Consider the following 27,256-nt stretch of genomic DNA (forward strand, 5'->3'; position numbering starts at 1 on the left):
ATGCGGCGTATTCACTTCGGGTGTCTTGTGGCAATGACTTTCTTGTGTGTGGCAAACAGGATGCATGCTAAGAAAGGTAAGACTCTGTTCGGTTGTGCTCTACATCAAAGCACCAAGGGTTAACTTCCAGGGGCTCCATCATTTTGATGTCCAGCTGGGGTAGCTCTTACAGGACTCTGGCAGCAGGCACGCTCCTAGGTCCCCTGCTGTGTGTATGCATGAATGAACGATGCCCGTTTCATGGGCTTTTTGATAGTCTGTCTGGTTTATCAATATCTGATGTCGTTTTAGGACCTGATCCTGCCCGCCCTTATTCACACGAGCCATCCTTACACACACACAGTCTCATTGACTGCAACAGAACTAGACATGTGAGGAAGCAGTTGCAGGCCAAGCCCTTATGCATTGTTATGCGTTATTATTATTACCGTATTTACTCATTTGTAAAAGTCTCTGTTTTATTTAGATTTTTAATGTATAGACAGTACAGTGTGTGCAGATGTGGCCTGGGGCAGGGCTGCTCCCTATTCTCCAGTAAGCAAGTGGTTAATCTTAGCCAAACTTCCTCCTCTTGCACATGTCCTCAGGGGATAGGCTATCAAATGACTGCTTGGAAGACAGGCAGTGAATGGCAGGGCTCCCTCTGCCCCCAGGGTCATCGGACTGAGTTGAGTGCCAGGCTGGGGGGCATTTGCAGTTGCTCTGGGTTTTTTGTTGTTGCTTATGTTAAGCTGATTAACCCTTATCCCTTGCTGGTGGCACCCTTGCCCTGTTTCCGCTGCGTTGTCCCAACTATTTACACAGTAGACTGCATGGGCCAGTTCTTCAGCTGGTGTCTCTATTGAACTTAATGGACTACGTACACCAGCTGAAGGCCTGGGTCTAAAGCAGTGTGGAAGTTCTGGATTTGCTTTTTAACTATAGATATGAAATATTTCAATCGCATCACTAAAACCTGTGCCATTAACTTACTCATCAGCACTTGGACCTTCTTTGTAGGAGGGTGGTGAAGCACTGGAATGGGTTACCTAGAGAGGTGGTGGAATCTCCATCCTTAGCGGATTTTAAGGCCCGGCTTGACAAAGTCTTGGCTGGGATGATTTAGTGGATGTTGGCCCTGCTCTGAGCAGGTGGTTGGTCTAGATGACCTCCTGAGGTCCCTTCCAACCCTGATATTCGATGATTCTATGTAGTGATGTGTCTGGCCTGCGGGAGGTTACTTTTTGCTCACCAGACACTGACACAGGATCAAATGCTTAAGAATGCTGCTTGGTTGAATTTGTGTTTCATTCTTTTAGTGTGTGAAAGACTGAAGGGTGGCACTGTGGAAGTCTCTACATCAGTCTCCAGTTACTCTTCTGAAATATTTGTTTGCTTCTCTAAGTATTTATTTTTTTAAAAACCCACCATCGCAACAAACTACTCTTCTTTTAAACTGGTTCAGAAGCAGGGAAAGTCCAGCAGAGGAAATTCCGGCTAAAATTTCACTGCCACATTAAGGATTTTGTAGAGTCAGATATTGACAGCTTGGTTTTGTCACTAAATTAACTAGAGAGACTTACACTCCCTCCCTTGGAGGAATTCAGATGTTCATTAGAAAGACACAGAGGCAAGTCACACAATTTGGACCCAGATCAGAACTTCAGCAAAGTTAAGAGCTGTTTTTAGTCCAGAGTTTTAGCTCTGGCTTGTCTGTAAAATGAAGGCAATGTGGACTTGATCCTGGACTAAGAACATGCATCTCTCAGATCAGGCTATGAAATCTGTCATGTTTTCACCGATAATCAGTGGAGGTCCTGTGGCAACAGCATCTCCCAGTGGAGCTAGGAAGCCAAAGGTGCACAAAACATGAGCAACCCAAAAGTTAAACTATACCCTCTTGATCCTCCCAGGGTTTGATTTCAGTTCAGAGGATGGGCAGGAGTTTGGGGCTGTCCTGGTGTCTGAGTTAGTCAGGATAGATGTGGACTCTGGGAGCTACTCTTGCAAGATGCTGATCCCTTCAGTGCCTTGGAAGCCAGTGGGAGCTGAGGGTGCTCACTTTGTAGGATCTAGCCTAAGGCTGGGGTATTTCCTTGCTGGAAGAGAAATGAGTGGACACAGGTTCGGGGATGCTGCATTGCTGCTCCGTGCACGCTGCACACAGAATTACAATGCATACATCGTCTTCGTGGTGGCCTCAGAGCGGAATGGGGCAAAAATAGTAGAAGTGCTCACGTGGGTGCAGCACCACATCCAGAATGTCGCTCCAACCAGCTCTGTATCGAGCCCCCAGGCACATGGCAGCTTCCCTGTGTGTTTTAACTCCTCCAGGAACACGTACTTAAGCTGTCAGTCAAAATTACGGCAACTCCAGCCAGCTGGGATATGTCGTTCAACCTCGCGGGGCTTGGAATTGCTAAATCTGGTGGGGCTGGGCCAGTGGGTTGTCCTCCTTTTCCCATTTATGTCTTAATTAGAATTATTATATTATATAATATTATATTATAAAATAACACTGAGACGTCCCAGCTGAGTTTGGGGCTCCATTGTGCTTGATGCTGTATGTACACATGTATGTATGTCAGAGACACTCCCTGCCCCAAAGATCTTTCAGTCTAATCAGAGGTGATATCAAGGCACAGAGAGGTGAGATGACACCTCTAAGGTCACACAGCAGGACAGTGGCAGGGCCAGGGCTACAGCTCCGATCTCCTGACTCCCAGGCCACTAGACCACACTGTCATCTGTTCTGCAACACGAAATAAGACCACTTGAATTCAATGAACCTCCCTCTTAATCCAAAGGCCTCACACGGTGCTGGCTGCTCATGAGCCAGTGTCACTTACTGCGCTCACTTAAGTACCTTGAAGCACTGAGCTATTAATTCATCAGTAATTGTCTCTGAAGTAACCTTTACCCCCCCTGCAGGCTCCCCGCTTAGCTATTTATTTCAATAACATTATTAGTTTAATACCTTCCCCTCATTACTTTATCTCCTATCCCTGGTAATTACCATGTCAATTTGCTATCTGACCATCCTGCCCATGCGCAGGTGCCCAAACACACAAATGTACATTAACCGTTTGTCTTTGACTGCTCATCACAATGCACATTTATGCCGAAATCCTCCATGCTTAGCAGGTCACAGCACTGCCAAGCATAATGAAAAGCAATGTGACTGATTTGCAATAGACTTTGCCCAGACTGAGAGCATATTGACTTGTTTGGGAATCTACACATGTACCTCAGAAGGGACAAAAGGTCTTTCTTTGCTCCCAAATGTGGTATACAGGGCCGGATTTAGAGGAAAGCGACCCAGGCAACTGCCTGGGGTGCAGGGCTTGTGGGGGGGCATTGGGCTTGGGGTGCTGTTTTTGTTGTTAGCAATAAAAGGGAAAATAAAATGTTTGAAGTAAAATGTTTCAGGTATTCCTTATGTGGATTCATTTTTCACTAACCTTCTAGAATGTTCTGGACCTTTGTAGAATCTCATGGAACCTTCCAGACTTTCTGAGAACTACATTTTCCTTGAACCTCCTAGAATGTTGTCAGCCATGCCCTCATGGGTGTATAAGGGGTGGGGCATTGCCAATCAGTCAGTGAGATATAAGAACGAAGTGAGAGCACAGTTGCGCTATTGTGAACCTTGTTTTATTGTGTAATTGTGAAAGTATACTTGTGTTTTAAGACTTGAAGCGTGTAAGTAGCGACTAATAAAGGACATATTTAATGAGATGCCAGAAATAACTACCAAATCCCTTTCCATGCAACAATTTAAAAGAAATACTGTTACTTCTTCTGCCATGCTTAACACGTAATGTTTGATGACTTTCTAAGACTGCGGAACATAGACTTTTGCTCTCCCTAACACTATCTGTTTTCTCCTGAAGAAAATAAAAGATGTCCCTGAAGAAGCCTTCAGGAGCTCAGTATAGAAAGCAAAATGCGCAATTGCAATCTAGTTTGCAGCAAGGGACAAATTTGATGGGAAAATATCTGAAACCGAACAACAAAGGCCAGGCTTTAGGCAGTAGCAATCGTCTCAGTGCAGAAGAAATTGAGGAGTGAAGTGTAAGTGATGGAAGCCCTATTGCTAAGGAATTAGCAGATTTTCCTGAAGATAAGAAATGGAAATGTGAGGAAAGTGGTGGAGAATCGTCCAGTTTTCCTGGCGATGTAAAGAAGGGTGATGATAAAGAAGAATGTGGCTCACATGAAAAGGAGAGTGATGACAAAGAAAAATCTGTTTTACATGAAAAGAGAGAAACTATATAGAAGAATCAGCCTCGCATGATGACAGAAACAGCAGTGAGAAAAATTGCACACCACAAATCGATACATCAGATCCTGCTTTATGACCAGCGATCCTAAACTCTGCTGATATTGATCATACAGTTTTGAACGAGCTGAGCAAAATCGAGGATATGACATTTCCAGTAAATAAGCAGAAGTGACACTTCTCAGAGTCACACTGTGAAAGAATGCTCAAGAATGGTGAGAAACTGAATCAGCTTTGGCTAGTTTACTCAAAATCAGCTGACAAAGTGTTCTGTTTTTGTTGCAAAATATTTTACAAGAATGCCAAATTGTTGTGTGCGCTTTCTGTGTACAATTACCGGCATAGCTTAACTGATGCTCTCAAGCAACATGAAAAGTCACGCAGCCATTTTATGGCCTACTCCAGATGGATGGAGGATGAGTTGAGGCTCAAGCTGAATAAATGCATAGATGCAGAAAAGCAGAGCATTGTTAATGTAGAAACCAAGCATTGTAGGAACGTGCTCAAGTGTCTGATCTCAATTACCCTCTTCTTGCAAAGAATAATTTGGCTTTCTGGGGCTCATTGGACAAGTTGTTCACTGAACATAACAGTAATTTCCTCAGTTTTGTTGAGCTCCTTGGGAAATACAATGATTTCATGCGTGAGCACCTACGTCAAGTAGTTTGTAAAGAAGCTATGGACCATTACTGCAGCAAAACAATTCAAAATGAATTGATTTACCTTTTGGCAAGGAAGGTGCTTGATAACATATTGTTGCAGCTCGGCAAAGCAAAGTACGACGCCGTAATAATGGACTCCACTCCCGACATTAATCACAGTGAAAAGATGTCATTTACAGTAAGATTTGTTGATGATGAGGATGGCTGTATCCAAGTAAAGGGACACTTTATCTGTTTCCGTCCTGTGGATGACTCTCCTGGAAAAGGCCAAACAGAACTGTTTATGAACATTTGGAATGAGAATAAAATTAACCTTAAGAACTGCGGCGGCCGAGGCTATGACAATGGTGTGAACATGAAGGAAGAAACAGTGGTGTTTAGGCAAGGATCCGTGAGCTGAATCCAAGAGCTTTCTTCGGGCCTTCTGGCTGCCATTCATTCAACCTGGTTATGTGAGATGTAGCGTCATCTTCTTTAGATTCAGTATCTCTCTTCAGAGTACTGCAAAAAATATGCATCCTGTTTTCAGCATGAACTATCAGGGGGAAGATCCTCATGGACAATGTTACAAATCTGACAGTGAAGCCACTAAGTGACACTCCTAGGGAGAGCCACATTGACAGCATAAGGTCAGTGAGGTACCGAGTGACTAAGGTTTACGACAGCCTGATGGAACTGGTGCAGTCTGCATACTACAGATGTCATACAGATGGTATGATGAGATAACATGATTTTGGCAATTAATTGATCTTTAACTATTCATGGTAAGTAGGCCCAATGGCCTGTGATGGAATTTAGATGGGATGGGTGTCTGGCTGGTGAATCTTGCCCACAGGCTCAGGATTCAGCTGATTGCCATATTTGGGGTCAGGAAGGAATTTTCCTCCAGGGCAGATTGGAAGAGGCCCTGGGGGTTTTTTGCCTTCCTCTGCAGCATGGGGCACAGGTCACTTGCTGAAGGATTCTCTGCACCCTGAAGTCTTTAAACCATGGTTTGAGGACTTCAATAGCTCAGACATAGGTGAGAGGTTTATTGCAGGAGTGCGTGGGTGAGATTCAGTGGCCTGCATTATGCAGGAGGTCAGACTAGATGATCATAATGGTCCCTTCTGACCTTCATATCTATGAGTCTATGAGTCTAAGTAAAGCCAAGACCATTATCTGACACGAGGCACAAAGCCTGGCATACCAGATCACTGACTTCAAATCTCTGGTCTCAGTTGTGATTTGGCACTATATCCTGTTCCAAGTAAATGTTGTAAGCAAGGCATTACAAACTCAGTCGATGGACATCATGACTGCTACTGTTTTGATGAGAAACTGCCTTGATTTTGTTGTGGCCTACAGAGACAATGGATTTGAAGATGCCATCACTGCTGCCAGAGAAATGGCGGAAAACTTAGGAGTTGAGCCTGTCTTCAAGCAAACTCATATTCATCAGAATAAGAGACAGTTTGGTTATGAGGGCAGAGATGAGATGATGGGAAGCTCGGAAGAAAAATTCAAGAGGGAGTATTTTTGCTCTCTTGTTCACACTCCTCGAGTATCCATTGAAGAAAAGTTTGGACAAATGAAGCACCACGAAAAGCCCTAACCTTAGTAAGCTGTTGGCAGACAGAAGAACACTCTTGAACAATTGTACTGACCTTCACAGGACGCTGATACTTGGGGAATGTTCGGACGTCAATGATAAAGACCTCTATGTCAAATTAGACAACATCTGTCACATTTTGCAACATGGGAAGCACTCTCCACTCCAAGTTCTCCAATTCATTTATGATGCAGAGCTGAAGGACACTTTTCCTAATGTGTAGATAGCTTTGAGGACTCTGCTCATGCTGCTGGTCACAGTCGTGAGTCGTGAGTGCAGCTTTTCAAAGCTCAGGCTCATTAAAATGTATCTTCAATGGATGATGACCGATGAGAGACTGACATCACTTGCTATTTTGTCGCTTGAAAATGCCATTGGCCAGTCTTTGAATCTCTCTGATGCTGTGCTTCAGTTCACAAGGACAAAGGCAAGAAAAGCAACCTTTTGAACTAAAGGACAATGGTTAACAGTCTAAGGCTGTCACCTACTGTAATGCTATTTAATACTAGTCCACCCAATGTTCGTGCAAAGTTCAATTTCTTAATGTTAGTACATTTCAGTTATTCTTAAAATTAAAAAAGTTTCTGTAAGCTTAAAGGAAACAGTTTTTTTTATTTGCTTATATATGGCATGAATAAATACAGATTTACAGATCCTAGCATGCAAATTTATCATCTTATATGACAGAGATAAATCATGCATGTAAATCATGCATCAAAGTCATGAAATGGGCTACAAATGCAATAAAAAATAAGGTATTCAAAAGTTTAACAAATTAAGGGGGCATTTTGTCTAGGGCTGGCCCTGGTGGTATATGCTTAGCACAGCTGCACATTCATCCACATCTCTGATTCTGGTGAGTTGTAGGTGTTTGCCAGCTACTTCACACTCCCTTTATTTTATAGTAACTACATTGCAGTATAAAAGAGCGAACAATGGACACTACACTGCTTAGACTGGGCAAAGCTGGAGGTTTTCTACACAAAATGCCGATGTCGTATATTGGGCATAAAGTGGAATGACTTAATCTGTAATGCAGATGTTTATGGTCATGCCAGTCTACAGACTACTGGGGTCATTGTTCACAGACAACGCCTTACGCTTTTTGGACATGTCGCAAGAATGCCACAAGAGGTTCCAGCGAACGCCATTCCCCGGGTGGCTTGTAACATCCGGGATAAAATTCCACCAACCAAGGGTGGCCCAGAGGCAGACCCCCTATTAAACGGATTCGTCAAGTCTGTTACGATGTTGGACTTTTGGGCCATCAAGCCCTTGTGGCCGCACAGGAATGGACCAAATGATGAACGATCACTATGGCCAACTGTTCAGCTGTGTGTTGAAGAAGAAGAAAACGTGGTATAAAGTTTTCATTTGAAAATCAATCGGTAAATCCATAACTCACTGGTAAATGAATCAAGCCTTTCACTCCTGTTTCTCTGAGCTTAGATTTTCATATACCAGCTTTAAATATTTCCCCCTCCCCCCCAACATATTAGCACTGGAAAGATGAAAGTTAATAGAATGCTGACAAGATGGACAGTTCTGAGTACTCACGTACTTTGACAGTGGTTTTGTTTTACAGTTCATGCTTTCAGGGGCCAGGTGTTTGTATGCTGTGACATACTCAGGATACAATCTAGACTAGTGAGTAACTGGGTCACCCCTGCCTGCTAACCTGGGGTGCCCTTTACACCATTTTTCTGTTGTTGCCTCCACTTTCGGACTGCTCACTTTAGCATATAAATCCCTCCCTGCTATGTCTGTGTGCATTGCAGCCCGCCAGCCTGAATTAAATTGCAGGGTGACCCCAGCACATTCCCACTTCCAGATTTCCCCCCAGAAATGTATGTACTGTTCTGCCCAGCCCTCTCCCGGACTATACAAACTCATATAAAGTCCTGCATTTTAGTAAGATAAATGATATGCACAAATCCTGTAATGCCAGATGGATTTGCCCAAACACTTCAATTCAAACACACGCACTTAGATAGAACAAGTGTGCTAACTAGATTTAAGTGAATACAAGTAATGAGGTATAAAAGTCAGAAATGGTTACAAGAATGGTTACAAGAAACATAAAGAGCAAACACAACTAATGCCTAACTTAATGAACTATGATAAATTCAAAGCACAGTTTTTCTCACCACACGTTCTCAACAGTCTTACTGGCTGAACTTCTTAGGCCAGGACAACTTTCTGTGTAATGGCTGCTTCCTTTGTTTCTTCTGGTGCAGTGAAATGGTGGACAGAGAGAGAGAGAGGGAGGAGGAGGAGGAGAAGGGGACGAGGTCCCTCGGTGTGTTTGTCCCCCTTTGTATAGTGTCAGTCTCTCCCTTGGAAAGCATTTCCAACTGAGATTCAGGAGACAAAAAGTCTGTTTGGATGAGAACTTATTGCTGTTTGTTTGGGGTTTTTTTGTTTTTTGCTAAGATATAGATTTTTCGCCCATACCTCCTTTCCTACTAAAGAATGGCCATTTATCAGGTACTGGCCTATTGCCCTCATTTATGCCTGGCTGAGGTGTGAGCTTGCCCTTTGTCTCTGAGGGACTGGTTTGGCCATCCCCAGACCTGAAACATGTTTAGTAGAATCTTATAACTTTACACACAATGTTGCTACACATGTTTTACCAGGACAATAATGCCCAGCAAATTCTGAATTTTCAAATGACACCTCATGAGGCATACTTTGTACAAAGATTGTTACAATAGTGTGCACGGGGTGAATTCAGGGGTATATTTTCTCACAGGTGCCTTTTCCAAACAAGCTCCTCTGTGGACTTTTCCTCAATAAAATATTCTTCCACTGATTAAAAGACAACGTTTGGAAGTAAATGGATGGTCCAGTCCCCTTGTGGGGAAAATACAGGCCCCAGCTAGCTCTCCATATGCTCAATGGTAGCCAGGAACATTGTGTGGTTGCTGTTGTGTATTGGGGGTGGCAGGATACGCTACTGTGGTTCTTGATGTTTTATGACTCCTAATGTTCCAAGAAGATACTTTGCTTCATGCACAGTAGCATCTCTGGTCCGCCTGAGAGGTCTGCATAGAGGAGACGGAGGGAATGGCCACCCAGCACAACATCCTTCTGAATGGGGTGCTGGAGGTGTCAGATCTGCCTTTTAGATTCAGTTAGTATTGTTGTCATCTCCCAGACAGTCAGTGAGTTCTGGAGTGCGAAGGCAGCTTTCCAAGCAGGGTATAACTGAGGCCAGTGTCTCCACTGGTTTCAGATTCACTGTGCTTTTTTTCCAGGAAGAAAAAGGTCAGAAAGGACCACACGGAACTCGTTTCCTGGAGGAAGATTTCAAACAGGCAGCATGAATTAGAATGGGAAAGCTCTCCTGTGTAGCTATGTGTATTCATCTATTGCAGGGATCAGCACCTTTGGCACGCAGCCCGTCAGGGAAATGCACTGGCAGGCCGGGATGGTTTGTTTACCTGCAGCGTCCGCAGGTTCGGCCGATCACAGCTCCCACTGGCCATTCCAGGCCAATGGGGGCTGCGGGAAGGGCGGGCAGCACATCCCTCGGCCCACGCCACATCCCGCAGCCCCCATTGGCCTGGAATGGCGAACCTCAGCCAGTGGCAGCTGTGATTGGCCGAACCTGCGGAAGCTGCAGGTGAACAAACTGTCCTGGCCCACCAGTGGATTTCCGTGACGGGCCGCGTGCCAAAGTTTGCCGATCCCTGATCTATAGATATAATATAAACAACTCAGTGACCTGAGAGGGGCCAGTATCTTGAGATTAGAGGGGCAAAGGATTGGGAAGTGAGTGAGCAAACTATCCCTGAATGAAAATAGATTAATAAATCACTATTAATTATTGTTCCTGTAAATGACTTTGGCACAACAGCATCACCACCACGTTGAGTTCCATCTTAAAATCCCACTTCTGGGCTCCTGCCCTCTTTTGCCCGAAGTACTTTGCAAATATACAGAAAATCACTTTGTGCACCACTGAAGTGCAGACACTTTTAAGAGCAAGCAGATCCAAAGAGCAATTATTGTAACTGGTTTGCCAATCATCAGCTTCGGAGATTTACCAAGCAGATAAATATTCTGTGGTTTGTTTGTTTTTTTTAAGCAAAGTTTTGTTTACTCTAGGTAAATGTGGCGGAGTCCTCTCCGCACCATATGGCAACTTCTCCAGCCCTAATTTCCCTGGACTCTACCCCTATGACACCGAGTGCACTTGGCTCATAGTGGTCACAGAAGGATCCTCGGCCCTGTTGACCTTTGACCACTTTGACCTGGAATATCACAACAGCTGTGACTACGACTACCTCAAAATCTACAACGGCTTCTCCGAGGATGAGGGGAATCTCCTGGGAAAGTTCTGTGGCAAGAGCTCCCCTCCACCGTTTACTTCTTCCTGGCATGTCATGTCCATCATCTTTCACTCGGATAAGCACGTGGCCAGTCAAGGCTTTTCTGCAACTTACCGGAAAGGTTGGAACAGTTTTTATGTGGTGTTTCCTCAAAAGGTTAATGCATGAAATGCCTTGGTGAAAAACTTCTAGGTTTGCTGCATAGCAGTGGACAAAGAGACTGTTACACAAGCACCTTTGAAACAAACAGTGTCCCACAAAGTAGGGTTAAAGGATTATACAGAGTGAACTAATTAGGGATATGATGAACACCCTGCTCAGTTCTGATGCGAATCTGGTCTGTTTGAGGGTGTTTGAATAAACTCTGCTAAAAATCTCTTCCCCCCCGCCCCCGCAAATTACAGGTCTCGCATAGTGTCAGGCTTAAAGTGTAGCTCAGGTCTGAAAAGTGAGTCTGCAAAATCCTGGGGTTCCAGGTTTATTTGCTTAACTGTGTTGTTAGACCTGGGCAATGAACAGCAGGGATGCATAGGTATAACAGAGAAGGATTCAGCCCTGCAATGGGACCGTAGTGCTGAATGAGCATCATGTGATGTACCATTTTGACTAGTAAAAAACAGGACAGGAGAGTAAAAAACACTTTCCCTACAATGCCCCCTGAAGGAGGAATCTCCCAGGCCCAGTACATTAGTCCATCATCAGTCTCCAAATGGAATGAAACTTGGGTTGCTCTGCTCATTTGGTGTGAAACTTCTTTTCCTTATGGAGTTGGAGACAACATACAGCCTTCTACACCCCAAAGCTGTTTCTTTGCCTCCTTTGTTCCTCTTCTGGGGTTGGGACATGTGTGTGGATGTTCTCCATCCCCTTTGTGGGCTATGGGACTTCCCTCTGCTTCACGTGTGTAACCTGTCTGTGTTTTTTTCCAGATGTTTGTGGGGGAGTGCTCACGGGCCTTTCCGGCGTGATAACAAGCCCCGATTACCCCGAGAATTACCCTAATAATGCTGAATGCCGCTGGATCATCCGGGCAGTGCCCAACTCCGTCATCAAGCTGGTTTTTGCTGACTTTCAGATGGAAAACAATGAAGGATGCAATTTTGATTATGTGGCCGTCTATGATGGGCCCACTATGGGGAACATGCATCTCAGCCACTACTGTGGGAATATGAAACCCCCTGATATCGTCTCTTCCACGCATGAGCTCCTGGTGGTGTTCAAGTCAGACTTCAACATAGGAGGTAGAGGCTTCAAGGCTTATTTTTTCTCAGGTATGGAGGCAACTGCTTGTCCAGCGTAAGTTACCGGATATATGGAAGCCCTCTGGGCCCTCTCCTTCTCAACCACTGTCCCAGGGTGTTGCTCTCACAAAGGAGGTATAGATTTACTGTTCCTCCACCAATGGCAAGATCTTTTCGGTGCAGACTGGCAAGTGAAATGGTTTGATGTCATGCTTGTGAATTTTAAGCCTTAGTATCTGAGGGGCTCCCAGAGGGTGGAAGAGGCCCTTCAAACGTCTGGGTCGTATTCATTTAAATAAAAAGTACATTTAAGAGCGTTCTGACTTTAACTCTAGAGAGACAGAATCGTTCACTGGGCAGGTGACTGAACAGGGACTCAGGAGGAAAGAGTTTTATCCCCACCTCTGCCCCAGCTCGCCGGGTGATCTTGAGCAAGTCATTCCTATCTAGGTCCTTCTGCGGCCCCAATTACTATAGCATTGAAGCCTCCCCAAAATGTTTATGGGGCACCCTTGTAGAGAAATGGTATCAGCCTCATTTTACACATGGGGAACTGAGACACAAAGAGATCAGGGGACTTACCCAGAGTCACACAGGAAGCATGTACCAGAGCTGGGAAGTGAACCTACAATTCCTGTGTCCTAGGTCGGGGTCAAGACCACCCACCCTCAGTTAGGGCCATAGCCTGCTTCCTTGAAGTCAATGGCAAAGCTCCCAGTGACCTCGGCAAGGTAGCACTGTCAGGAATCAGGGCCTGCAACAGCAGAGCCAATCTCCAGGCAACCTAACGAGCACAGCTGGCCTGTAGCAGGCTGACAAATAGGCCACACAGCATGATTGGTGGGAAGAGTCAGCAGACTGGCTCTGAAGGCCAGCTGCAGCAGCCGTGCAGTGGCTGCGCAAAGCATTTGCCCATGGCTATGACAGTCCTTGTGTCTGCCTAGTCCCAGCCTCGCCTCACTCCAGTTAACCCAGGCCTGACCCTGACTCCTGCTCTGAGCTGTAACCATGACCCCTGTCTATGGCCTGGTCATGTGACATGTTAAGCTTTTAACTTCTGTTTCCCTGTCTGTAGACTTCCCTTTTCCCTTTTCCCTTCTTCACCAAAGCACACTAATGTCCTCAGTTGAAAAGCCCTGCATGGGTGCGCGTTGTTTTCACTATTCTTGAACTCCTTTGCGTTGTGTGGAGTCTGGCCACAATTGTGCAGCTAATAACCCCCCTAACTCTTTGAACGTTTGGGGCAGATTATACAGTATGTAGCTGTGAAACCTTTATGTGGAAAAGATAATTGTTGAGATATATTTTAGCAATAAAATCAAGGGAACCCCCCAGCAGCTGCTCCCTCCACCAGAGGTTTTGGTTTGGTTGGTAATGCCTTTTCTTTTTCTAACCAGGCGAATGCCAGGAAGTATACACAGCCATCAAAGGAAATTTCTCCAGTCCTCAGTATCCCAACTTTTACCCCAACAATATCAAATGTCATTGGACCATCCAGCTTCCCCCAGGATACCGAATCAAAGTCTTCTTCCTGGACTTGGCTCTGGAGGGGCGGAACAGTCTAACAGATGGCTGTGATTACGACCATCTGGCAGTGTTTGATGGAGGCACTGAGAAAGCTTTCCTCCTGGGGAAGTGGTGTGGGAGAGAGATGCTGTCTCCCATAACATCCACTCGAAACAAACTGCTGTTGGTCCTCCACACAGACAGGAACACGGCCAACAGGGGGTTCTCGGTAGCATATATTGGAGGTAAGGCATGACTCAGTGCATTGATCCGGTTCTCCCTCGCTCCCTGCTGATAGTTGTAGGGCAAGGCTTCAGAGAATTATAAATATGGGGACAGTCAGTAAGAATTGTTCCAAAAGTACATGCACAAAAATTTGAGCAAATTTGTGCACCAAACTTTTGCATGCCTGCTGTTACTATAATTGCACATGCAAATTGGGCAAGTGTGCAAAAGGCTAGCCAGTGGGGAGTTATAACTGGCTCCTTGCATGTGCGATTACCCAGCTGTACCTCTGCAACCACCGTAATTGCACATATCAGTAGGGTGACCAGATGTCCTAATTTTATAGGGACAGTCCCGATTTTTGGGTCTTTTTCTTATATAGGCTCCTATTACCTGCCACCCCCGTCCCGATTTTTCACATTTGCTGTCCAGTCACCCTACATATCAGTTGGACACTCCGTTGTTCAAATGCCTAGTCATAAAAAAGTGCATGACATATTTTTGTATCAGCATTTCACACATGCAATCAGATCTGCAAAGACACTTTTAAAAAGAAGTAGTCCCTGGGTTATATACTAACCCAGCCACCTAGATCTAGGATGGAAGGGTTCTGAGACACTGAACAAACAAAACATTAGGCCATGTTTATTCCTGGTGACTCAGCCTGTGGAGTGACACCAGGCAGGAGTTTGGCTGATAGGGTCGTGCATAGGAGACTGGCCAAACCATGACTGGGGAACTGAGTACCTGTGTTCCCAAACCTTGTCTTGCTAAGATAGCTACAAACTTACATAAGCTATTGTTCGAATACTTAACACAATGGCATCTGGGCATCCTCCAGTAAACTCCTGCCCTTCATTCATAACAACCACCCTTCCACTGATTGGCAAGAACTTAAAAGCCTGATTTAACAGGCAAGCCTTATAACATGGCCAAACTTGGCTCCAGTCACCTATGAAAAGGAGCAAGATCCTCAGGTTAGGAGGAGAGAGGAGAGGAGAGAAAAGGCAAACGCGATCCTAGGCTGTATTAGGCTAGGCACTTCCAGTAAAGAGAAAAATGTTTAATGCCCCTGTACAAGCCACTGGTAAGACCTAAATTTGGAACATTGTGCACAATTCTGGTCACCCGGTTCTAGAGGAATGGATTCAAACTGGAACAGGTGCAGAGATTTGCTACTAGGATGATCAGGAGAAGGGAGGGCCTATCTTATGAGAGGAGACTGGAAGAGCTTGGCTTGTTTAGTCTAACAACAAGAAGGCTGAGAGGGAATATGATTGTTCTCTGAGTCTGAATACATTTGGCAGGCAAATACCAGGGAGGGTGAAGAGCTATTTAAGTTAAAAGGACAATGTTTGCACAAGACCAATGGGTATAAACTGGCCATGAACAAACTCAGGCTGGAAACTAGACGAAGGTTTCTCACCATCCGAGGGGTGAGGTTCTGGAGCAGCTTCCCAATAGGAGTTGTGGGGGCAAACAATTAGTTTTAAGAAAGAGCTGGACAAATTTAAGAGTGCAATTGTATGATGGGGTTGCTTCGGCTGTGTGTGTGGGGCGGGGGCGGCCCTGGGGCTCACTTCTGGTCTATGTCTATGTTCCTAAAAGCTCATGCTTCAGAGTTTCAGCTGGCCACCAGGAGGGGGCAGGAAGGGATTTTGTGCACGCCCCCTCCTCCATGTATTCTGGGAGGTTGTGTGGTGATGATGGTGGTTTGTTTTTGTGTTTATATCGCCTTCCTCTGAAGCATCAGGGTTGGCCACAGTGGGAGAAGGGACGTTGAGTGGGATGCGTCGGACCAGGGCTCTGAGGTGGCTCCGAGCATTCTCATTCTCAGGTGCTGGGCTGGCTGGTTCTTGCTCACGTGCTCAGGCTGTAGCTGATGGCCACACTCCACATATTTTGCCTTCCCTGCAGTGTGTGGATCACTTGCCAGGATTATTTGGGTATCTCTCACTCAATCATTTCCCTGCCACTGCAGGGGCCTTGGGCACTGGTGCACTTTGGTCCCCTCCTATTCTCTGCCTGTGGCACATCCTAGTCTAGTCTCCTGTGGGCTGTAATACGTGGGTCTCATTTTGGTTGTTGGGTTTAGTGTGTGAGTGTTGCTGGCCAGTGATATATAGGAGATCAGACTAGATGATCTGGTTGCTCCTTCTGGTCTTAGACTCTGAGACTCCCCTGAGGGGCTGATTATCCCACATCTACCTTCTATGGGGTTTCTTATGCACCTGCCTCAGAAGCATCTGGTGCTGGATGCTGTTGCAAACAGGTTACTGGACTAGATGAGCCATGAGTCTGATCCAGACTGGCCATCCCGATGTCCCACCGAATATGTTCTTGCCTGTCCTGGAAAGCTCATGCCTCAACCTGCCAGCAAGAGAAGTTTTCTGGCCTCTGTCATGTGGGAGAGCAGATGAGATGATCATATGGCCTTAAAATCTGTGAACCTGAAGAGTCCTAGTGGGGACCTATTTAAACTCTCTCTCCTGTTCTTTGATTATTATTTATATCTCCCATGTCTCCCACATCTGGGGACTAATCTCCTGCCCTCAAGACAGGATGGAGGTTTGGCTGGAATTGGCAGAGGCCCTTACTTCTTACCTTCAATGGCTGAAATTAGCACAAGCAGTGAGCCGCCTTTTGGGGGGAGGGGGTCCATAGCAGACTGGCAAGAGGCTCAGCAAGAGACTCACTCTCACAAGGAATATTCCCTTGGAAATAAAAGTGTCCTGTGGACTCTGTTTTCAGTGAGAGCTTCCTGGGCGTTCTATCTGTAAAGCCACATAAGTATCCTGGGGTTTGTGAGGTACCAGCAAGGGCTGTGTCTTTGGAAACGACCCAAGCCACACTCTGTCAGCCTGGAGGTTCCAGGATATGGAGATAGTTGGCAGGAGGAGCTGCCCAGATGCTTTCTTGCTGTGTAATGCTCCTCATATAGTTGTCAACCTTTGTGCCTCCTCAAAAGGGGGTGAATTGATGGCATTCATTGTATTTCAAGATAATTGTGTTGGAGCTGACCTGTGTGTCAGGGATGATTCATGACCTATTTCTGCTCAAGATGATCCTCTCTGAGTATTCAGAAGGCTTTTAGCTAAGGAGCTGCTTGTGAGTGTTTGCGGATGGGACTAGCATAGCCTCTACTGTGCTTTCTTTTTTCCTCCCCTTACAGTCACAGTGCAGGGTAACCTCTTGGGTTGGGTAATAGAATGAGAAGGGGGATTATAGCTGAGCTCGGTAGTGTTGCTGTAGTTTAAGGTGGAATCAGTGTGGTGATTACAAACCTCATGTACTTAACGTTTTATAACTCAGCCACCAAAGTTCAAACTTGATGTATGAGATTCTGAAACCCTGGCGAAACATCGGAATGTCTTATGCACAGAGACACAATCACCCCAAATTATACTGGTGTTGTGCTCTGGGTGCAGGATTCTTCTGGGTTCTGCAGTATAAAAGACAGTAGCTAGTTGGTTTCAGCCACAGTGACTCCAGAAAGTCTTCCGTTTTGCCTAATTTTATGTTTGGCAAGGGATTAATCTGTTTCATGCCATTGGCATTTTCAGAAAACTCAGTGGAGCAAAGGGGAGGGAGGAAGGTCTGCTGATGAAAGGATAGGACTGAGGAATTGGAAGGAGGTAGCTCTAGTCTTTACTCTGACACCAACTTCCTGTGTGAGCTGAGGTAACTCACTTAACCACCCAGTGCCTCAGTTTCCCTATCTGTAAACCAGTGATAATGTCTCCCTTCCCTACAGGGGTGTTATGATACTTAATTCATTAGTATTTGTGAAGTGGTTTGAAATCATTGGATGTACTAGAGAAGTGCAAAGTGTTCTATATTAATTTTTGAGTAGTGTCTGCTCCTGGCATAAGGAGTCTGTAACTTACCAATGGATTTTTAATTCGGGCATATTTTCCATTAGAAGCTAGTGATAATTATATGAAGAGGCCAAGTTAGGCCCAATGCCTCTAACTAAGAAGCGGCAGTACATATGGTCAGCAACAGATCCTTTTAGCAGCCCATAAACATATAGGTTTATGATTTCAAATAGATCACACCAAGTCTGTTTAATAAGTACGTTTTAAAAATGAGTATGTTAACCCTCACCATGCTGCTGTGAGGGAGGTTCATAAGCATTCTCTATTTTGTAAATGGGGAAATTGAGGGGGAGAAGCTAAGCGACTTGCCCAAGTCTGCTGGAAGGACCAGTGTCACTATGGAGTTCACACAGGGGCTGCTGACTCTCAGCTCTGTGCTCAGAGCACTAGGTTGTGCTGCCTCTCACACGAGCTTGAGAAAGTGCACTAAATACCACAGCCAAAGGATCCCTTTTAAGTCACACTAAAGTTGTCATTCTGACCGGCAAACCTAGGCCATTCAAAGTGCAGATGGTATTCCAGGACATAGTATGGTCTGTGCCCATGTGTATCATTCCCATTGGTGTCAATCATGCACGCCTGTTAAGGGCATGACATGGCCCTTATTTAGCTGTGTCTACACTACGAACCTTACAGCGGCACAGCTGTACCGCTGCAGCTGCGCCGCTGTAAATTCTCCTGTCTAGCTGCTCTAGGCCAGTGGGAGAGAGCTCTCCTGCCGGTATAATCAAAGCACCCCCAACAAGCCGCAGTAGCTATGTCAGCGAGAGAGTGCCTCCCGCCAGCACAGCGCTTTCCACACCGGCGCTTTCGTTGGTGAAACTTTTGTGGGTTGGGGTGTGGGCTGTTGGTTTTTTTCATACCCTGACCATCAAGTTGCACCGACAAAAGTGCTAGTGTAGACGTAGCCTCACAGAGCCGAGATATTGCTGAGGTCTTTCTGCCTTCAGATCCATCCTGGGTCACTCTGATTTTGTCATAATTCACATGATGAGTGAGCTGCTGCGTTTAGCCTTCTGGGCCCAGATCCACATTAACGTTTAGGCTCTTAACGTCCAGTGATTTCAGTGGACGGTAGGAGCCTAACTGCCTATGTCGATCTGGTTCCTAATGTCTGTTCTGAATCTGAGGCCTAGTCTACGCTACAGAGTTAGGCTGACGCAAGGCGCTTATGTCGATCTAACTATAGAAGCAACTACACTAAAATTTCACTCCTGCCGACGTAACTGCCCGTTACACTGAAGGCTTGTACACATTACCACTTACGTTTGTACAACTTACATCGCTCAAGTAGGGTTGCCAATTTTGGTAAGATGTATTCCTGGAGATTTCATCACATGGCATAATCTTTAATTAAAGATTACTCTTTAATTCCTGGAGATTCCAGACCAATCCTGGAGGGTTGGCAACCCTAGATGTGAATAAGCCATCCCCCTGAGTGACATAAGTGACACCGACCTCAGCGCTGGTGTGGACAGCGCTATGTTGGCAGGAGAGCTTCTCCCACCGACGTAGCTGCTGCTTCTCGCGGAGGTGGTTTTATTATGCCGACGGGAGAACTCTCTCCCATCATCTTAGAACGTCTTCACCAGACAGTTTACAGTGGCACGGCTGCAGCACTGTAGCATTTCTAGTGTAGTCAAGCCCTCACTTAACTCCACCTCCACGAGAGGCATCGAGTCAGCGTCGATGTAGTTAGGTTGGTGCAGTGCCCGTGTACACACTGTGTCGTTTGCATCTATTGAGACTGGCTGTCAGAAGCCATCCCGCAGTGCCCCACACTGGCCGTACAATCGAGACAAGTGCTCCTGGTGAGGAAGCACATCGGCAACAGGAGAAGCAAAGTGTAGCCGTGTACAAGCGACGTCATTATTGGGAAGGCTGTCTGCCGACATCAAGGAGGATGCCTTAATTGTGTAGCGTGGCCATGCCATGATTCTGCTTCCCGCCTCATAATCACTGTGGTTTATTCTTTGATTTCCAGTAGCATCGAGAAGCTGTCATGGAGAGCAGGGCTGCTTTGTGCTAGGCACTGTATATACACATAGTGAGCGACAGAGTGTAAGCTTTTCAGGGCAGGAACTAAGTAGACAAGACAGACAAAGGTGGAGGAGGAGACGGAGGAAACCGGTGCAGAGGTCAAGTGCCTCCCCCAAGGTGATACAGCAAGTCAGTGGCAGAGCAGGGAGCCAAGTCTCCTGAATCCTGCTAGACCCCGTTGCATAAATCCATATGATGAATGTTAAATTTTGAAAGGAAAAAGTAGAATGTAAAACCACTATTTTCCTCAGCAAATTATCTCTGCATGTTACTTTCCTACACCTGCCAGTGATCTGTGTACACACATCCGCTTGCAGTTAACAGTCTGTGTGGTACAAACCTACCATAAACAGCCACTGCATAGGAGCATGACCATTTTCATGATGGAACCTGGGATTGCTTCGTACTGCACAGAATGAGCCTCTTGTGTGAAGTTTCCCTTGCAGTGACTCTTTCTTTGGAGTAGAGATTCAAATGGTAGAGTGTTCTGCTCTGGTTCCAGAGAGGAAGGGTGGCCTGGTGGGTAAGGTACTAGATGGGGCTGTTGGCGAAGAGGGTTCAATTCCTCCCTCTGTTGTGGGTGCCCTGTGCGATCTGGCGTCCCTTGCTTATTTGTATTACAAGGGGCAGGAGCTGTCTCTTACCGTGTGTATGTACAGCAGTTAGTAGAGCTGGGGCCCAGTCTGATTTGGGATCTCTTGGCACTAATGGACAATGCATAACAAACACCGTAGAGGCTTGAAACTGCTCTCATTCGTCTGGTCTGCACTAGCAGGGTTAGATCCCATGGTGGCAAGTACACTAGAAATGCCACGAATGGCACTCCCTCAGTGGCAGTGGAACAGTAGGAGAATGTAAAGAAAAGGCCCCAGTGGAAGTCCTGACACTAAACTGGGAGGAGAGGTAGATACGCTGGAGGGTAGGGATAGGCTACAGAGGGACCTAGACAAATTAGAGGATTGGGCCAAAAGAAATCTGATGAGGTTCAACAAGGACAAGTGCAGGGTCCTGCACTTAGGACAGAAGAACCCCATGCATCGCTACAGACTAGGGACCAAATGCTAGGCAGCAGTTCTGCAGAAAAGGACCTAGGGGTGACAGTGGACGAGAAGCTGGATATGAGTCAACAGTGTTGCCAAGAAAGCCAATGGCATTTTGGGATGTATAAGTAGGGGCATTGCCAGGAGATCGAGGGACGTGATCGTTCCCCTTTATTTGACATTGGTGAGGCCTCATCTGGAGTACTGTGTCCAGTTTTGGCCCCCACACTACAAGAAGGATGTGGAAAAATTGGAAAACGTCCAGCGGAGGGCAACAAAAATGATTAGGGGACTGGAACACATGACTTATGAGGAGAGGCTGAGGGAACTGGGATTGTTTAGTCTGTGGAAGAGAAGAATGAGGGGGGATTTGATAGCTGCTTTCAGCTACCTGAAAGGGGGTTCCAAAGAGGATGGATCTAGGCTGTTCTCAGTGGTAGCAGATGACAGAACAAGGAGTAATGGTCTCAAGTTGCAGTGGGGGAGGTTTAGGTTGGATATTAGGAAAAACTTTTTCACTAGGAGGGTGGTGAAACACTGGAATGCGTTACCTAGGGAGGTGGTGGAATCTCCTTCCTTAGAAGTTTTTAAGGTCAGGCTTGACAAAGCCCTGGCTGGGATGATTTAGTTGGGGATTGGTCCTGCTTTGAGCAGGGGGTTGGACTAGATGACCTCCTGAGGTCCCTTCCAACCCTGATATTCTATGATTCTATGATTCATGGTGTGCTCAGTGCGGTAATGGGCAAAGTATATAAAATGACATACAGAGAGAGGGCTGTATCAGGCTCTTGTAATTAGCGTAAATATTTTTCTGTCTAGGTGGACCCATGAAAGGATGTTAGTTGGGCTGTCCATGTGATTTATGGTCATTTTAAAGGAAGCCTTCAACCCAAGAGCAAGGATCCATTTTCTCCTCCCCTTGATTTAATGCACTCTGTTTATTTGGTAAATCTTCTAATGGTTCTATAATGTACTAAGTGTAGTAAAGTGACACAATTTTTTCCCTATTGATTTTGTTGCATCTTATTAGTTTCATAAGAGTCTGATTCTAACAGAGTTCATTAGAATAATTCAATAATTCATATTGTTAGTGTTTGGGCTCAGCCTCGGTGGGAGGTACCTTTAAATATAATGGGCTTTTTTGTTCTTATTTCCCTTTCCCCTTGGTGTCTATGCTTGTTTCTCCATGCAGAAAGGCCAGCTCCTATATAGGCAGACACAGATGCAACACTTTCTGTAGAACTGTAGATGCAGGGCCTGATTCTCCATTGCCCTGCTCCTCAGGTAGGCAGTTACACTAGTGCAAAGTAAAGTGGGGTCAATGACTGCACAAGGTGCATGGCCGTGAAGAACCAGCACGAACCTAGCATTTTACACCATCAGAGTTCAGCGTCACCTTGATTCTTCTTCTCAACACACCTGCCAGGTAGGTATTGTTACCCCATTTCCTAGAGCGGGGGACACGGAGGAGTAGAGCCCGGGGACACCGATGTACTCAAGGCCGTTCCAATATTAGGATGCGGAAGATCCGAGCTCCCAGTCCTGTGCTTCATGCTGTTCAGCCACGTGGTGCTTCATACCCGTGCCTGACTCACTGAGGGATTCCAGTCCTGAGAAGCTGCTGCCTTGCTGGTGCTGGGTGTAACGTTTCCCACAGCCGCAAGATAGACCAGCAGGGTCGATAACAGAAACCGTGAGACTCCCATGTTTTGAGAACTACCTCCACACACCACATGCACAGACTGTCTACGCTACAGCAGTTACGGCCCGGCAGCTGTGCCACGGCAGTGTAGACGCTTCCTACACTGATGGAAGGGGGTTTTCCATCAATGCAGTTGATCCATCTCTCCAAGAGGTGGTAGCTATGTCGATGGAATAATTCTTCTGGTGACCTACCTGTGTCTACAGCCGGGGTTTAGGTTGATCTAACTATGTCGCACGGGGCATGAAATTTTGCATGATGTAGCGCGGTGGCCCTATGTTTTAGGTGTAGACCAGGCCTGAGGTGGATCCACACTGGGACCAGAGTATTTCACAGAGAGCGGGGAGGAAGGCAGACCAGTCAAACTGTTACATAGACATGCCTGAGGAGAGGGTTCCCTCACCAGTGCAGAAAACAGAGTGCTCAGCTGGTGACAAGAAGACAATCCTACACTGCTCTAGGCCTGGGGCAGGAGTTACACATCGTTAAAGGGCACATTAGACACTACCATGGCCCTGCATTGGGGTGGCACTGAGCCGCATTGCCCCATGAGGACCACAGGAAGGCAGAATGCTGTGCACATGCTCTCAGACCTCTTTGTGGGATGCAGCCTTTAGCTGACCAGTTTGATTGGCATCCTTCCCACCCCACTGCTCCCCCAGGGCGGGGGCTGGCAGAACCAGGCCCAAAGTATTAACCATGTGGTGTGCGGACACAATTGGTAAAGCCAAGCATGCCAATAATGGGTTACAAACTGGTCTGAAACGTGCGGCTTCAGCAGGATCTTGGATAACTAGATCCCAGGATGGTCAAGTCTTTCTAGATTGTCAGAAGTGCTCTGAATCACATCCCGAAGCAAAGGGATCCAATACACATCCTGTGGTGTTCCCAATGGATGCTGATGCAGAATCTTGCTAACCCCAAGTGTTCAAAAATCATGAGTCAGGCCCCCAGAAAATCTGAGATTGGGTTTAAAATTCATTAGACTTTTAAAAATGATAAATGTAGGGTTCTTCTTCTTTGTCTTCTCCTTTCTGAGCCTTTAGGTTACACTCAGATCATGCACTTTCAAGCTCTTCTCCACTACCGTAAGGACTAGAAACTTTACTGCGTTTTTTTTTTCAAATGAAAGCTGAAATTCTCACATAATCACCTGACTCCAGCAGCTGGGGCTTTAAGAAAAACATTAGATATCAGAAGACTCACAATAAAACTGCAAGCATTGTCAACATTGGTCACTTGCTTGTGGATGCCACTAGTAGTCTTCTTTGTATGACATGATGACAATAGCTACAGTGCTAGTCTCAGCTATGGGAACTGCCTTGTACTGTAAAATCCCCACTTGGCGCAGTCTTGTGAATTTTAGACAAGCTTCTTTCTTCCCCCCCAACAGTTGTTCCTGTGAATGTCAGCTGCACGCGAACAGATTTCCAGATCCAGATTCCTGTGCAGTCTCTTGCCCAGCTGGAGAGAAATAAGATTTATTTAGGGACCCCAGCCTGTCCTGCCCAAGTGGTTGGCCTGAACTTTAAAATACACACCAGATTCGACACCTGTGGTACTGAGTCCCAGGTAAGTGATTAGTACAATAAGGAGTGAATCCTATTTACCTAAAACAAATACAGTAAGATGATAAAAAATCTGCATCCAATGATGCACATGCATGCATGCATAGTAAGAGACAGTCCGTCTCCTGAAGAGCTTACAATCCAAATATACAAGATTAACGGTATGTCTACACTGCAGAGGGGAAAAAAATCCCACAGCACCAAGTTTCAGAGCCAGGGTCAGCTAATTCAGGCTCAAAGGGCCGGGTTATGGGGCTAAAAATAGCAGTGAAGAATTTGGACTTGGGCTGGAGCAACTTGCAGGGTTTCAGAGCCCCAGCACCAGCCTGAGCTTGAACATCTACACTGCAATTTTATAGCCCCACAGCCTGAGCCTGGGCTTGTTGTAGGTCTTTTATCACAGTGTAGACGTACCGAAAGGGTCTGCGAGAAAGGGACTATTAGCCCCATCTGTATAATGGGGATAATGAAGCACAGAGAGATGAAGTGACTTGCTCGAGGTCAGAATTTTGTACAGTTGAATTAGGATATGTTCTGTTGGGTCACTGTAAGCTGCTCCCCACGTGAACACAGGCCTGAAGCAGAGGGCACTGTGTACCCAGCTTTTAGTTACTCAGATAAAACTATGCACATGCTTTTGGCAGCTCTGATTAAATTTCCCCCTGCCTGGCATGAGCAAGCCCCACCATTGCTGCATCCAAAGCACTCTGTGCATTGGACACAGCTCTGGTCTCTCACACTCTGGCCCATGGTAAACTAGCCCCAGTTCATAAAAGGGGAAACTGAGGCACAGAAAGGCCCACCTCTTTAGAGATGGTCACTGATTCTGGGTGACTTACTTTGGATATCCAACATGAGGCTCCTTGGGTCTTATTCAGAGATGCTGAGGTCCTGTCGCTCCCCTTGACTTTAGCTGGAGTTTGGGATTCTCAGGACCTAGGTGCTGGACAAAAAACTGAGGAACACAAAAATCAGTGGCCATTTTTGGAAAAACTTGGCCCAAGTCACTTCCCTAGGCCCACACAGCAAGTCAGTGCCAGAGCCAGGAACAGAATCTACAAGTCCCAACTCCCAGACCTTTATGGTGAGCGTTGGCCTGACATGGTTGAGTGGCTGAGCACTTGCAACTCTCATTAACGCCTCTGTGAAATAAGGCTCCCTATTTCTAGGGAATTTGATCAACCTGGTTTCTGCCCCATGGCCTAGCCTCATACACTGTCTTATTCTTAATGCGCGATCTCAGTGCAAGTTTTCAGGCTGGGAGACAGGCCAGTCCTTGCCTACAGACAGCCCCGCAACCTGAAGCAAATACTCACCAACAACCACATACCACACAACAGAACCACTAACCCAGGAACTTATCCTTGCAACAAAGCCCGTTGCCAATTGTGCCCACATATCTATTCAGGGGACACCATCACAGGGCCTAATAACATCAGCCACACTATCAGAGGCTCGTTCACCTGCACATCCACCAAAATGTGATATATGCCATCATGTGCCAGCAATGCCCCTCTGCCATGTACATTGGTCAAACTGGACAGTCTCTACGTAAAAGAATAAATGGACACAAATCAGATGTCAAGAATTATAACATTCATAAACCAGTCGGAGAACACTTCAATCTCTCTGGTCACGCAATCACAGACATGAAGGTCGCTATCTTAAAACAAAAAAACTTCAAATCCAGACTCCAGCGAGAAACTGCTGAATTGGAATTCATTTGCAAATTGGATACTATTAATTTAGGCTTAAATAGAGACTGGGAGTGGCTAAGTCATTATGCAAGGTAGCCTATTTCCTCTTGTTTTTTCCTACCCCCCCCCAGATGTTCTGGTTTAACTTGGATTTAAACTTGGAGAGTGGTCAGTTTGGATGAGCTATTACCAGCAGGAGAGTGAGTTTGTGTGTGTATGGGGGTGGGGGGGATGTGAGAAAACCTGGATTTGTGCTGGAAATGGCCCACCTTGATTATCATGCACATTGTAGGGAGAATGGTCACTTTGGATGAGCTATTACCAGCAGGATAGTGAGTTTGTGTGTGTGGTTTTTGGGAGGGGGGTGAGGGGGTGAGAGAACCTGGATTTGTGCAGGAAATGGCCCAACTTGATTATCATGCACATTGTGTAAAGAATTGTCACTTTGGATGGGCTATCACCAGCAGGAGAGTGAATTTGTGTGGGGGGGTGGAGGGTGAGAAAACCTGGATTTGTGCTGGAAATGGCCCAACCTGATGATCACTTTACATAAGCTATTACCAGCAGGACAGTGGGGTGGGAGGAGGTATTGTTTCATATTCTCTGTGTATATATAAAGTCTGCTGCAGTTTCCACGGTATGCATCCGATGAAGTGAGCTGTAGCTCACGAAAGCTCATGCTCAAATAAATTGGTTAGTCTCTAAGGTGCCACAAGTACTCCTTTTCTTTTCATGAATACCCTGTAACTCTCCTTTCCCTGGGAAGAGCCTAACTCCAGCCATGCCCTGAAACTTGTTACTCTGGAGGCTTAGTTTTTATTAATTTGAAAGGCTGACAAGTAAAAACAAACCCTTGTCCTTTAAAACCTTTGTCTTGTAGAAAAGAAACCACACGTCTGTGATTGTCAGTATCCTGTATATCGACTTCTCGGCTGGGAACCAGGAGGACATTCATGAGTATGAAGTGCAGTGCGAGCCTAAGAGGAAAGAAGCCTCAGTAAACCTTATCTCGAGCTCTGACCCCTACCGGCTGAACCAGTTCGCGGAGAACCTGGTGGAGTCCCACGGGCAGGATGCAGAAGCAGTGGAGGCCGATGAGAGCAAGAGCCAGGACACCAGTGACATTGTCTTCATTAGCATCTGTATTCTTGCCGGTATCCTCATGGTGATTGCTGTGGTTGGACTCGTGCTGCTATAGGATGCTGCCTTTGGCCCAATTCCTCCTTGCCTGCCCTCCCTCCCCGTCACAGACACACATGCACAGCCAGTGTCCTTTCAGCCTAGATCCTGGGCTTAGAGTTTCAATGCAGCTGCTAAAATGGAAGCTCAGCTTCCATGTCCTGAAACAGAGGTTGGGTTGAACCTCCATCTGCTTTCTGCTCTCTGGAGAAATCGGTGCACTAGGGAAACAGCTCCTCTTCTCAGCTGTACTTTTTTTCTTTCAATCTGTCAATTGGGTTTAGGAATCTGAATCTTGGGTTTCATGACTCTTCCTACAGCTGCTTCCAGTG

The 27,256-nt window shown here is 46.1% G+C and overlaps 1 protein-coding gene across 1 annotated transcript; it reads left to right on the forward strand.

Moving 5' to 3' along the window:
* CDCP2 (CUB domain containing protein 2) lies at positions 1-27,002 on the forward strand. Its single transcript, XM_077825205.1, has 6 exons — positions 1-76; positions 10,625-10,969; positions 11,778-12,119; positions 13,487-13,840; positions 23,874-24,052; positions 26,626-27,002. Exons 1-6 carry the CDS (start codon positions 1-3, stop codon positions 26,941-26,943), a joined length of 1,614 nt encoding a protein of 537 aa, XP_077681331.1. The 3' UTR covers positions 26,944-27,002.
* Positions 27,003-27,256: the final 254 nt, after the last annotated feature.

This window comes from Eretmochelys imbricata, chromosome 8 (genome assembly GCF_965152235.1).
Source record: "Eretmochelys imbricata isolate rEreImb1 chromosome 8, rEreImb1.hap1, whole genome shotgun sequence".
NCBI classification, from domain to species: domain Eukaryota; kingdom Metazoa; phylum Chordata; order Testudines; family Cheloniidae; genus Eretmochelys; species Eretmochelys imbricata.

Coding starts and splice junctions, on each gene's coding strand:
- CDCP2 (XM_077825205.1), top strand. CDS start 1: ATGCGGCGTATTCACTTCGGGTGTCTTGTGGCAATGACTTTCTTGTGT. Junction 10,970..11,777: donor TTCTGCAACTTACCGGAAAG/GTTGGAACAGTT, acceptor GTTTTTTTCCAG/ATGTTTGTGGGGGAGTGCTC. Junction 12,120..13,486: donor CAAGGCTTATTTTTTCTCAG/GTATGGAGGCAA, acceptor TTTTCTAACCAG/GCGAATGCCAGGAAGTATAC.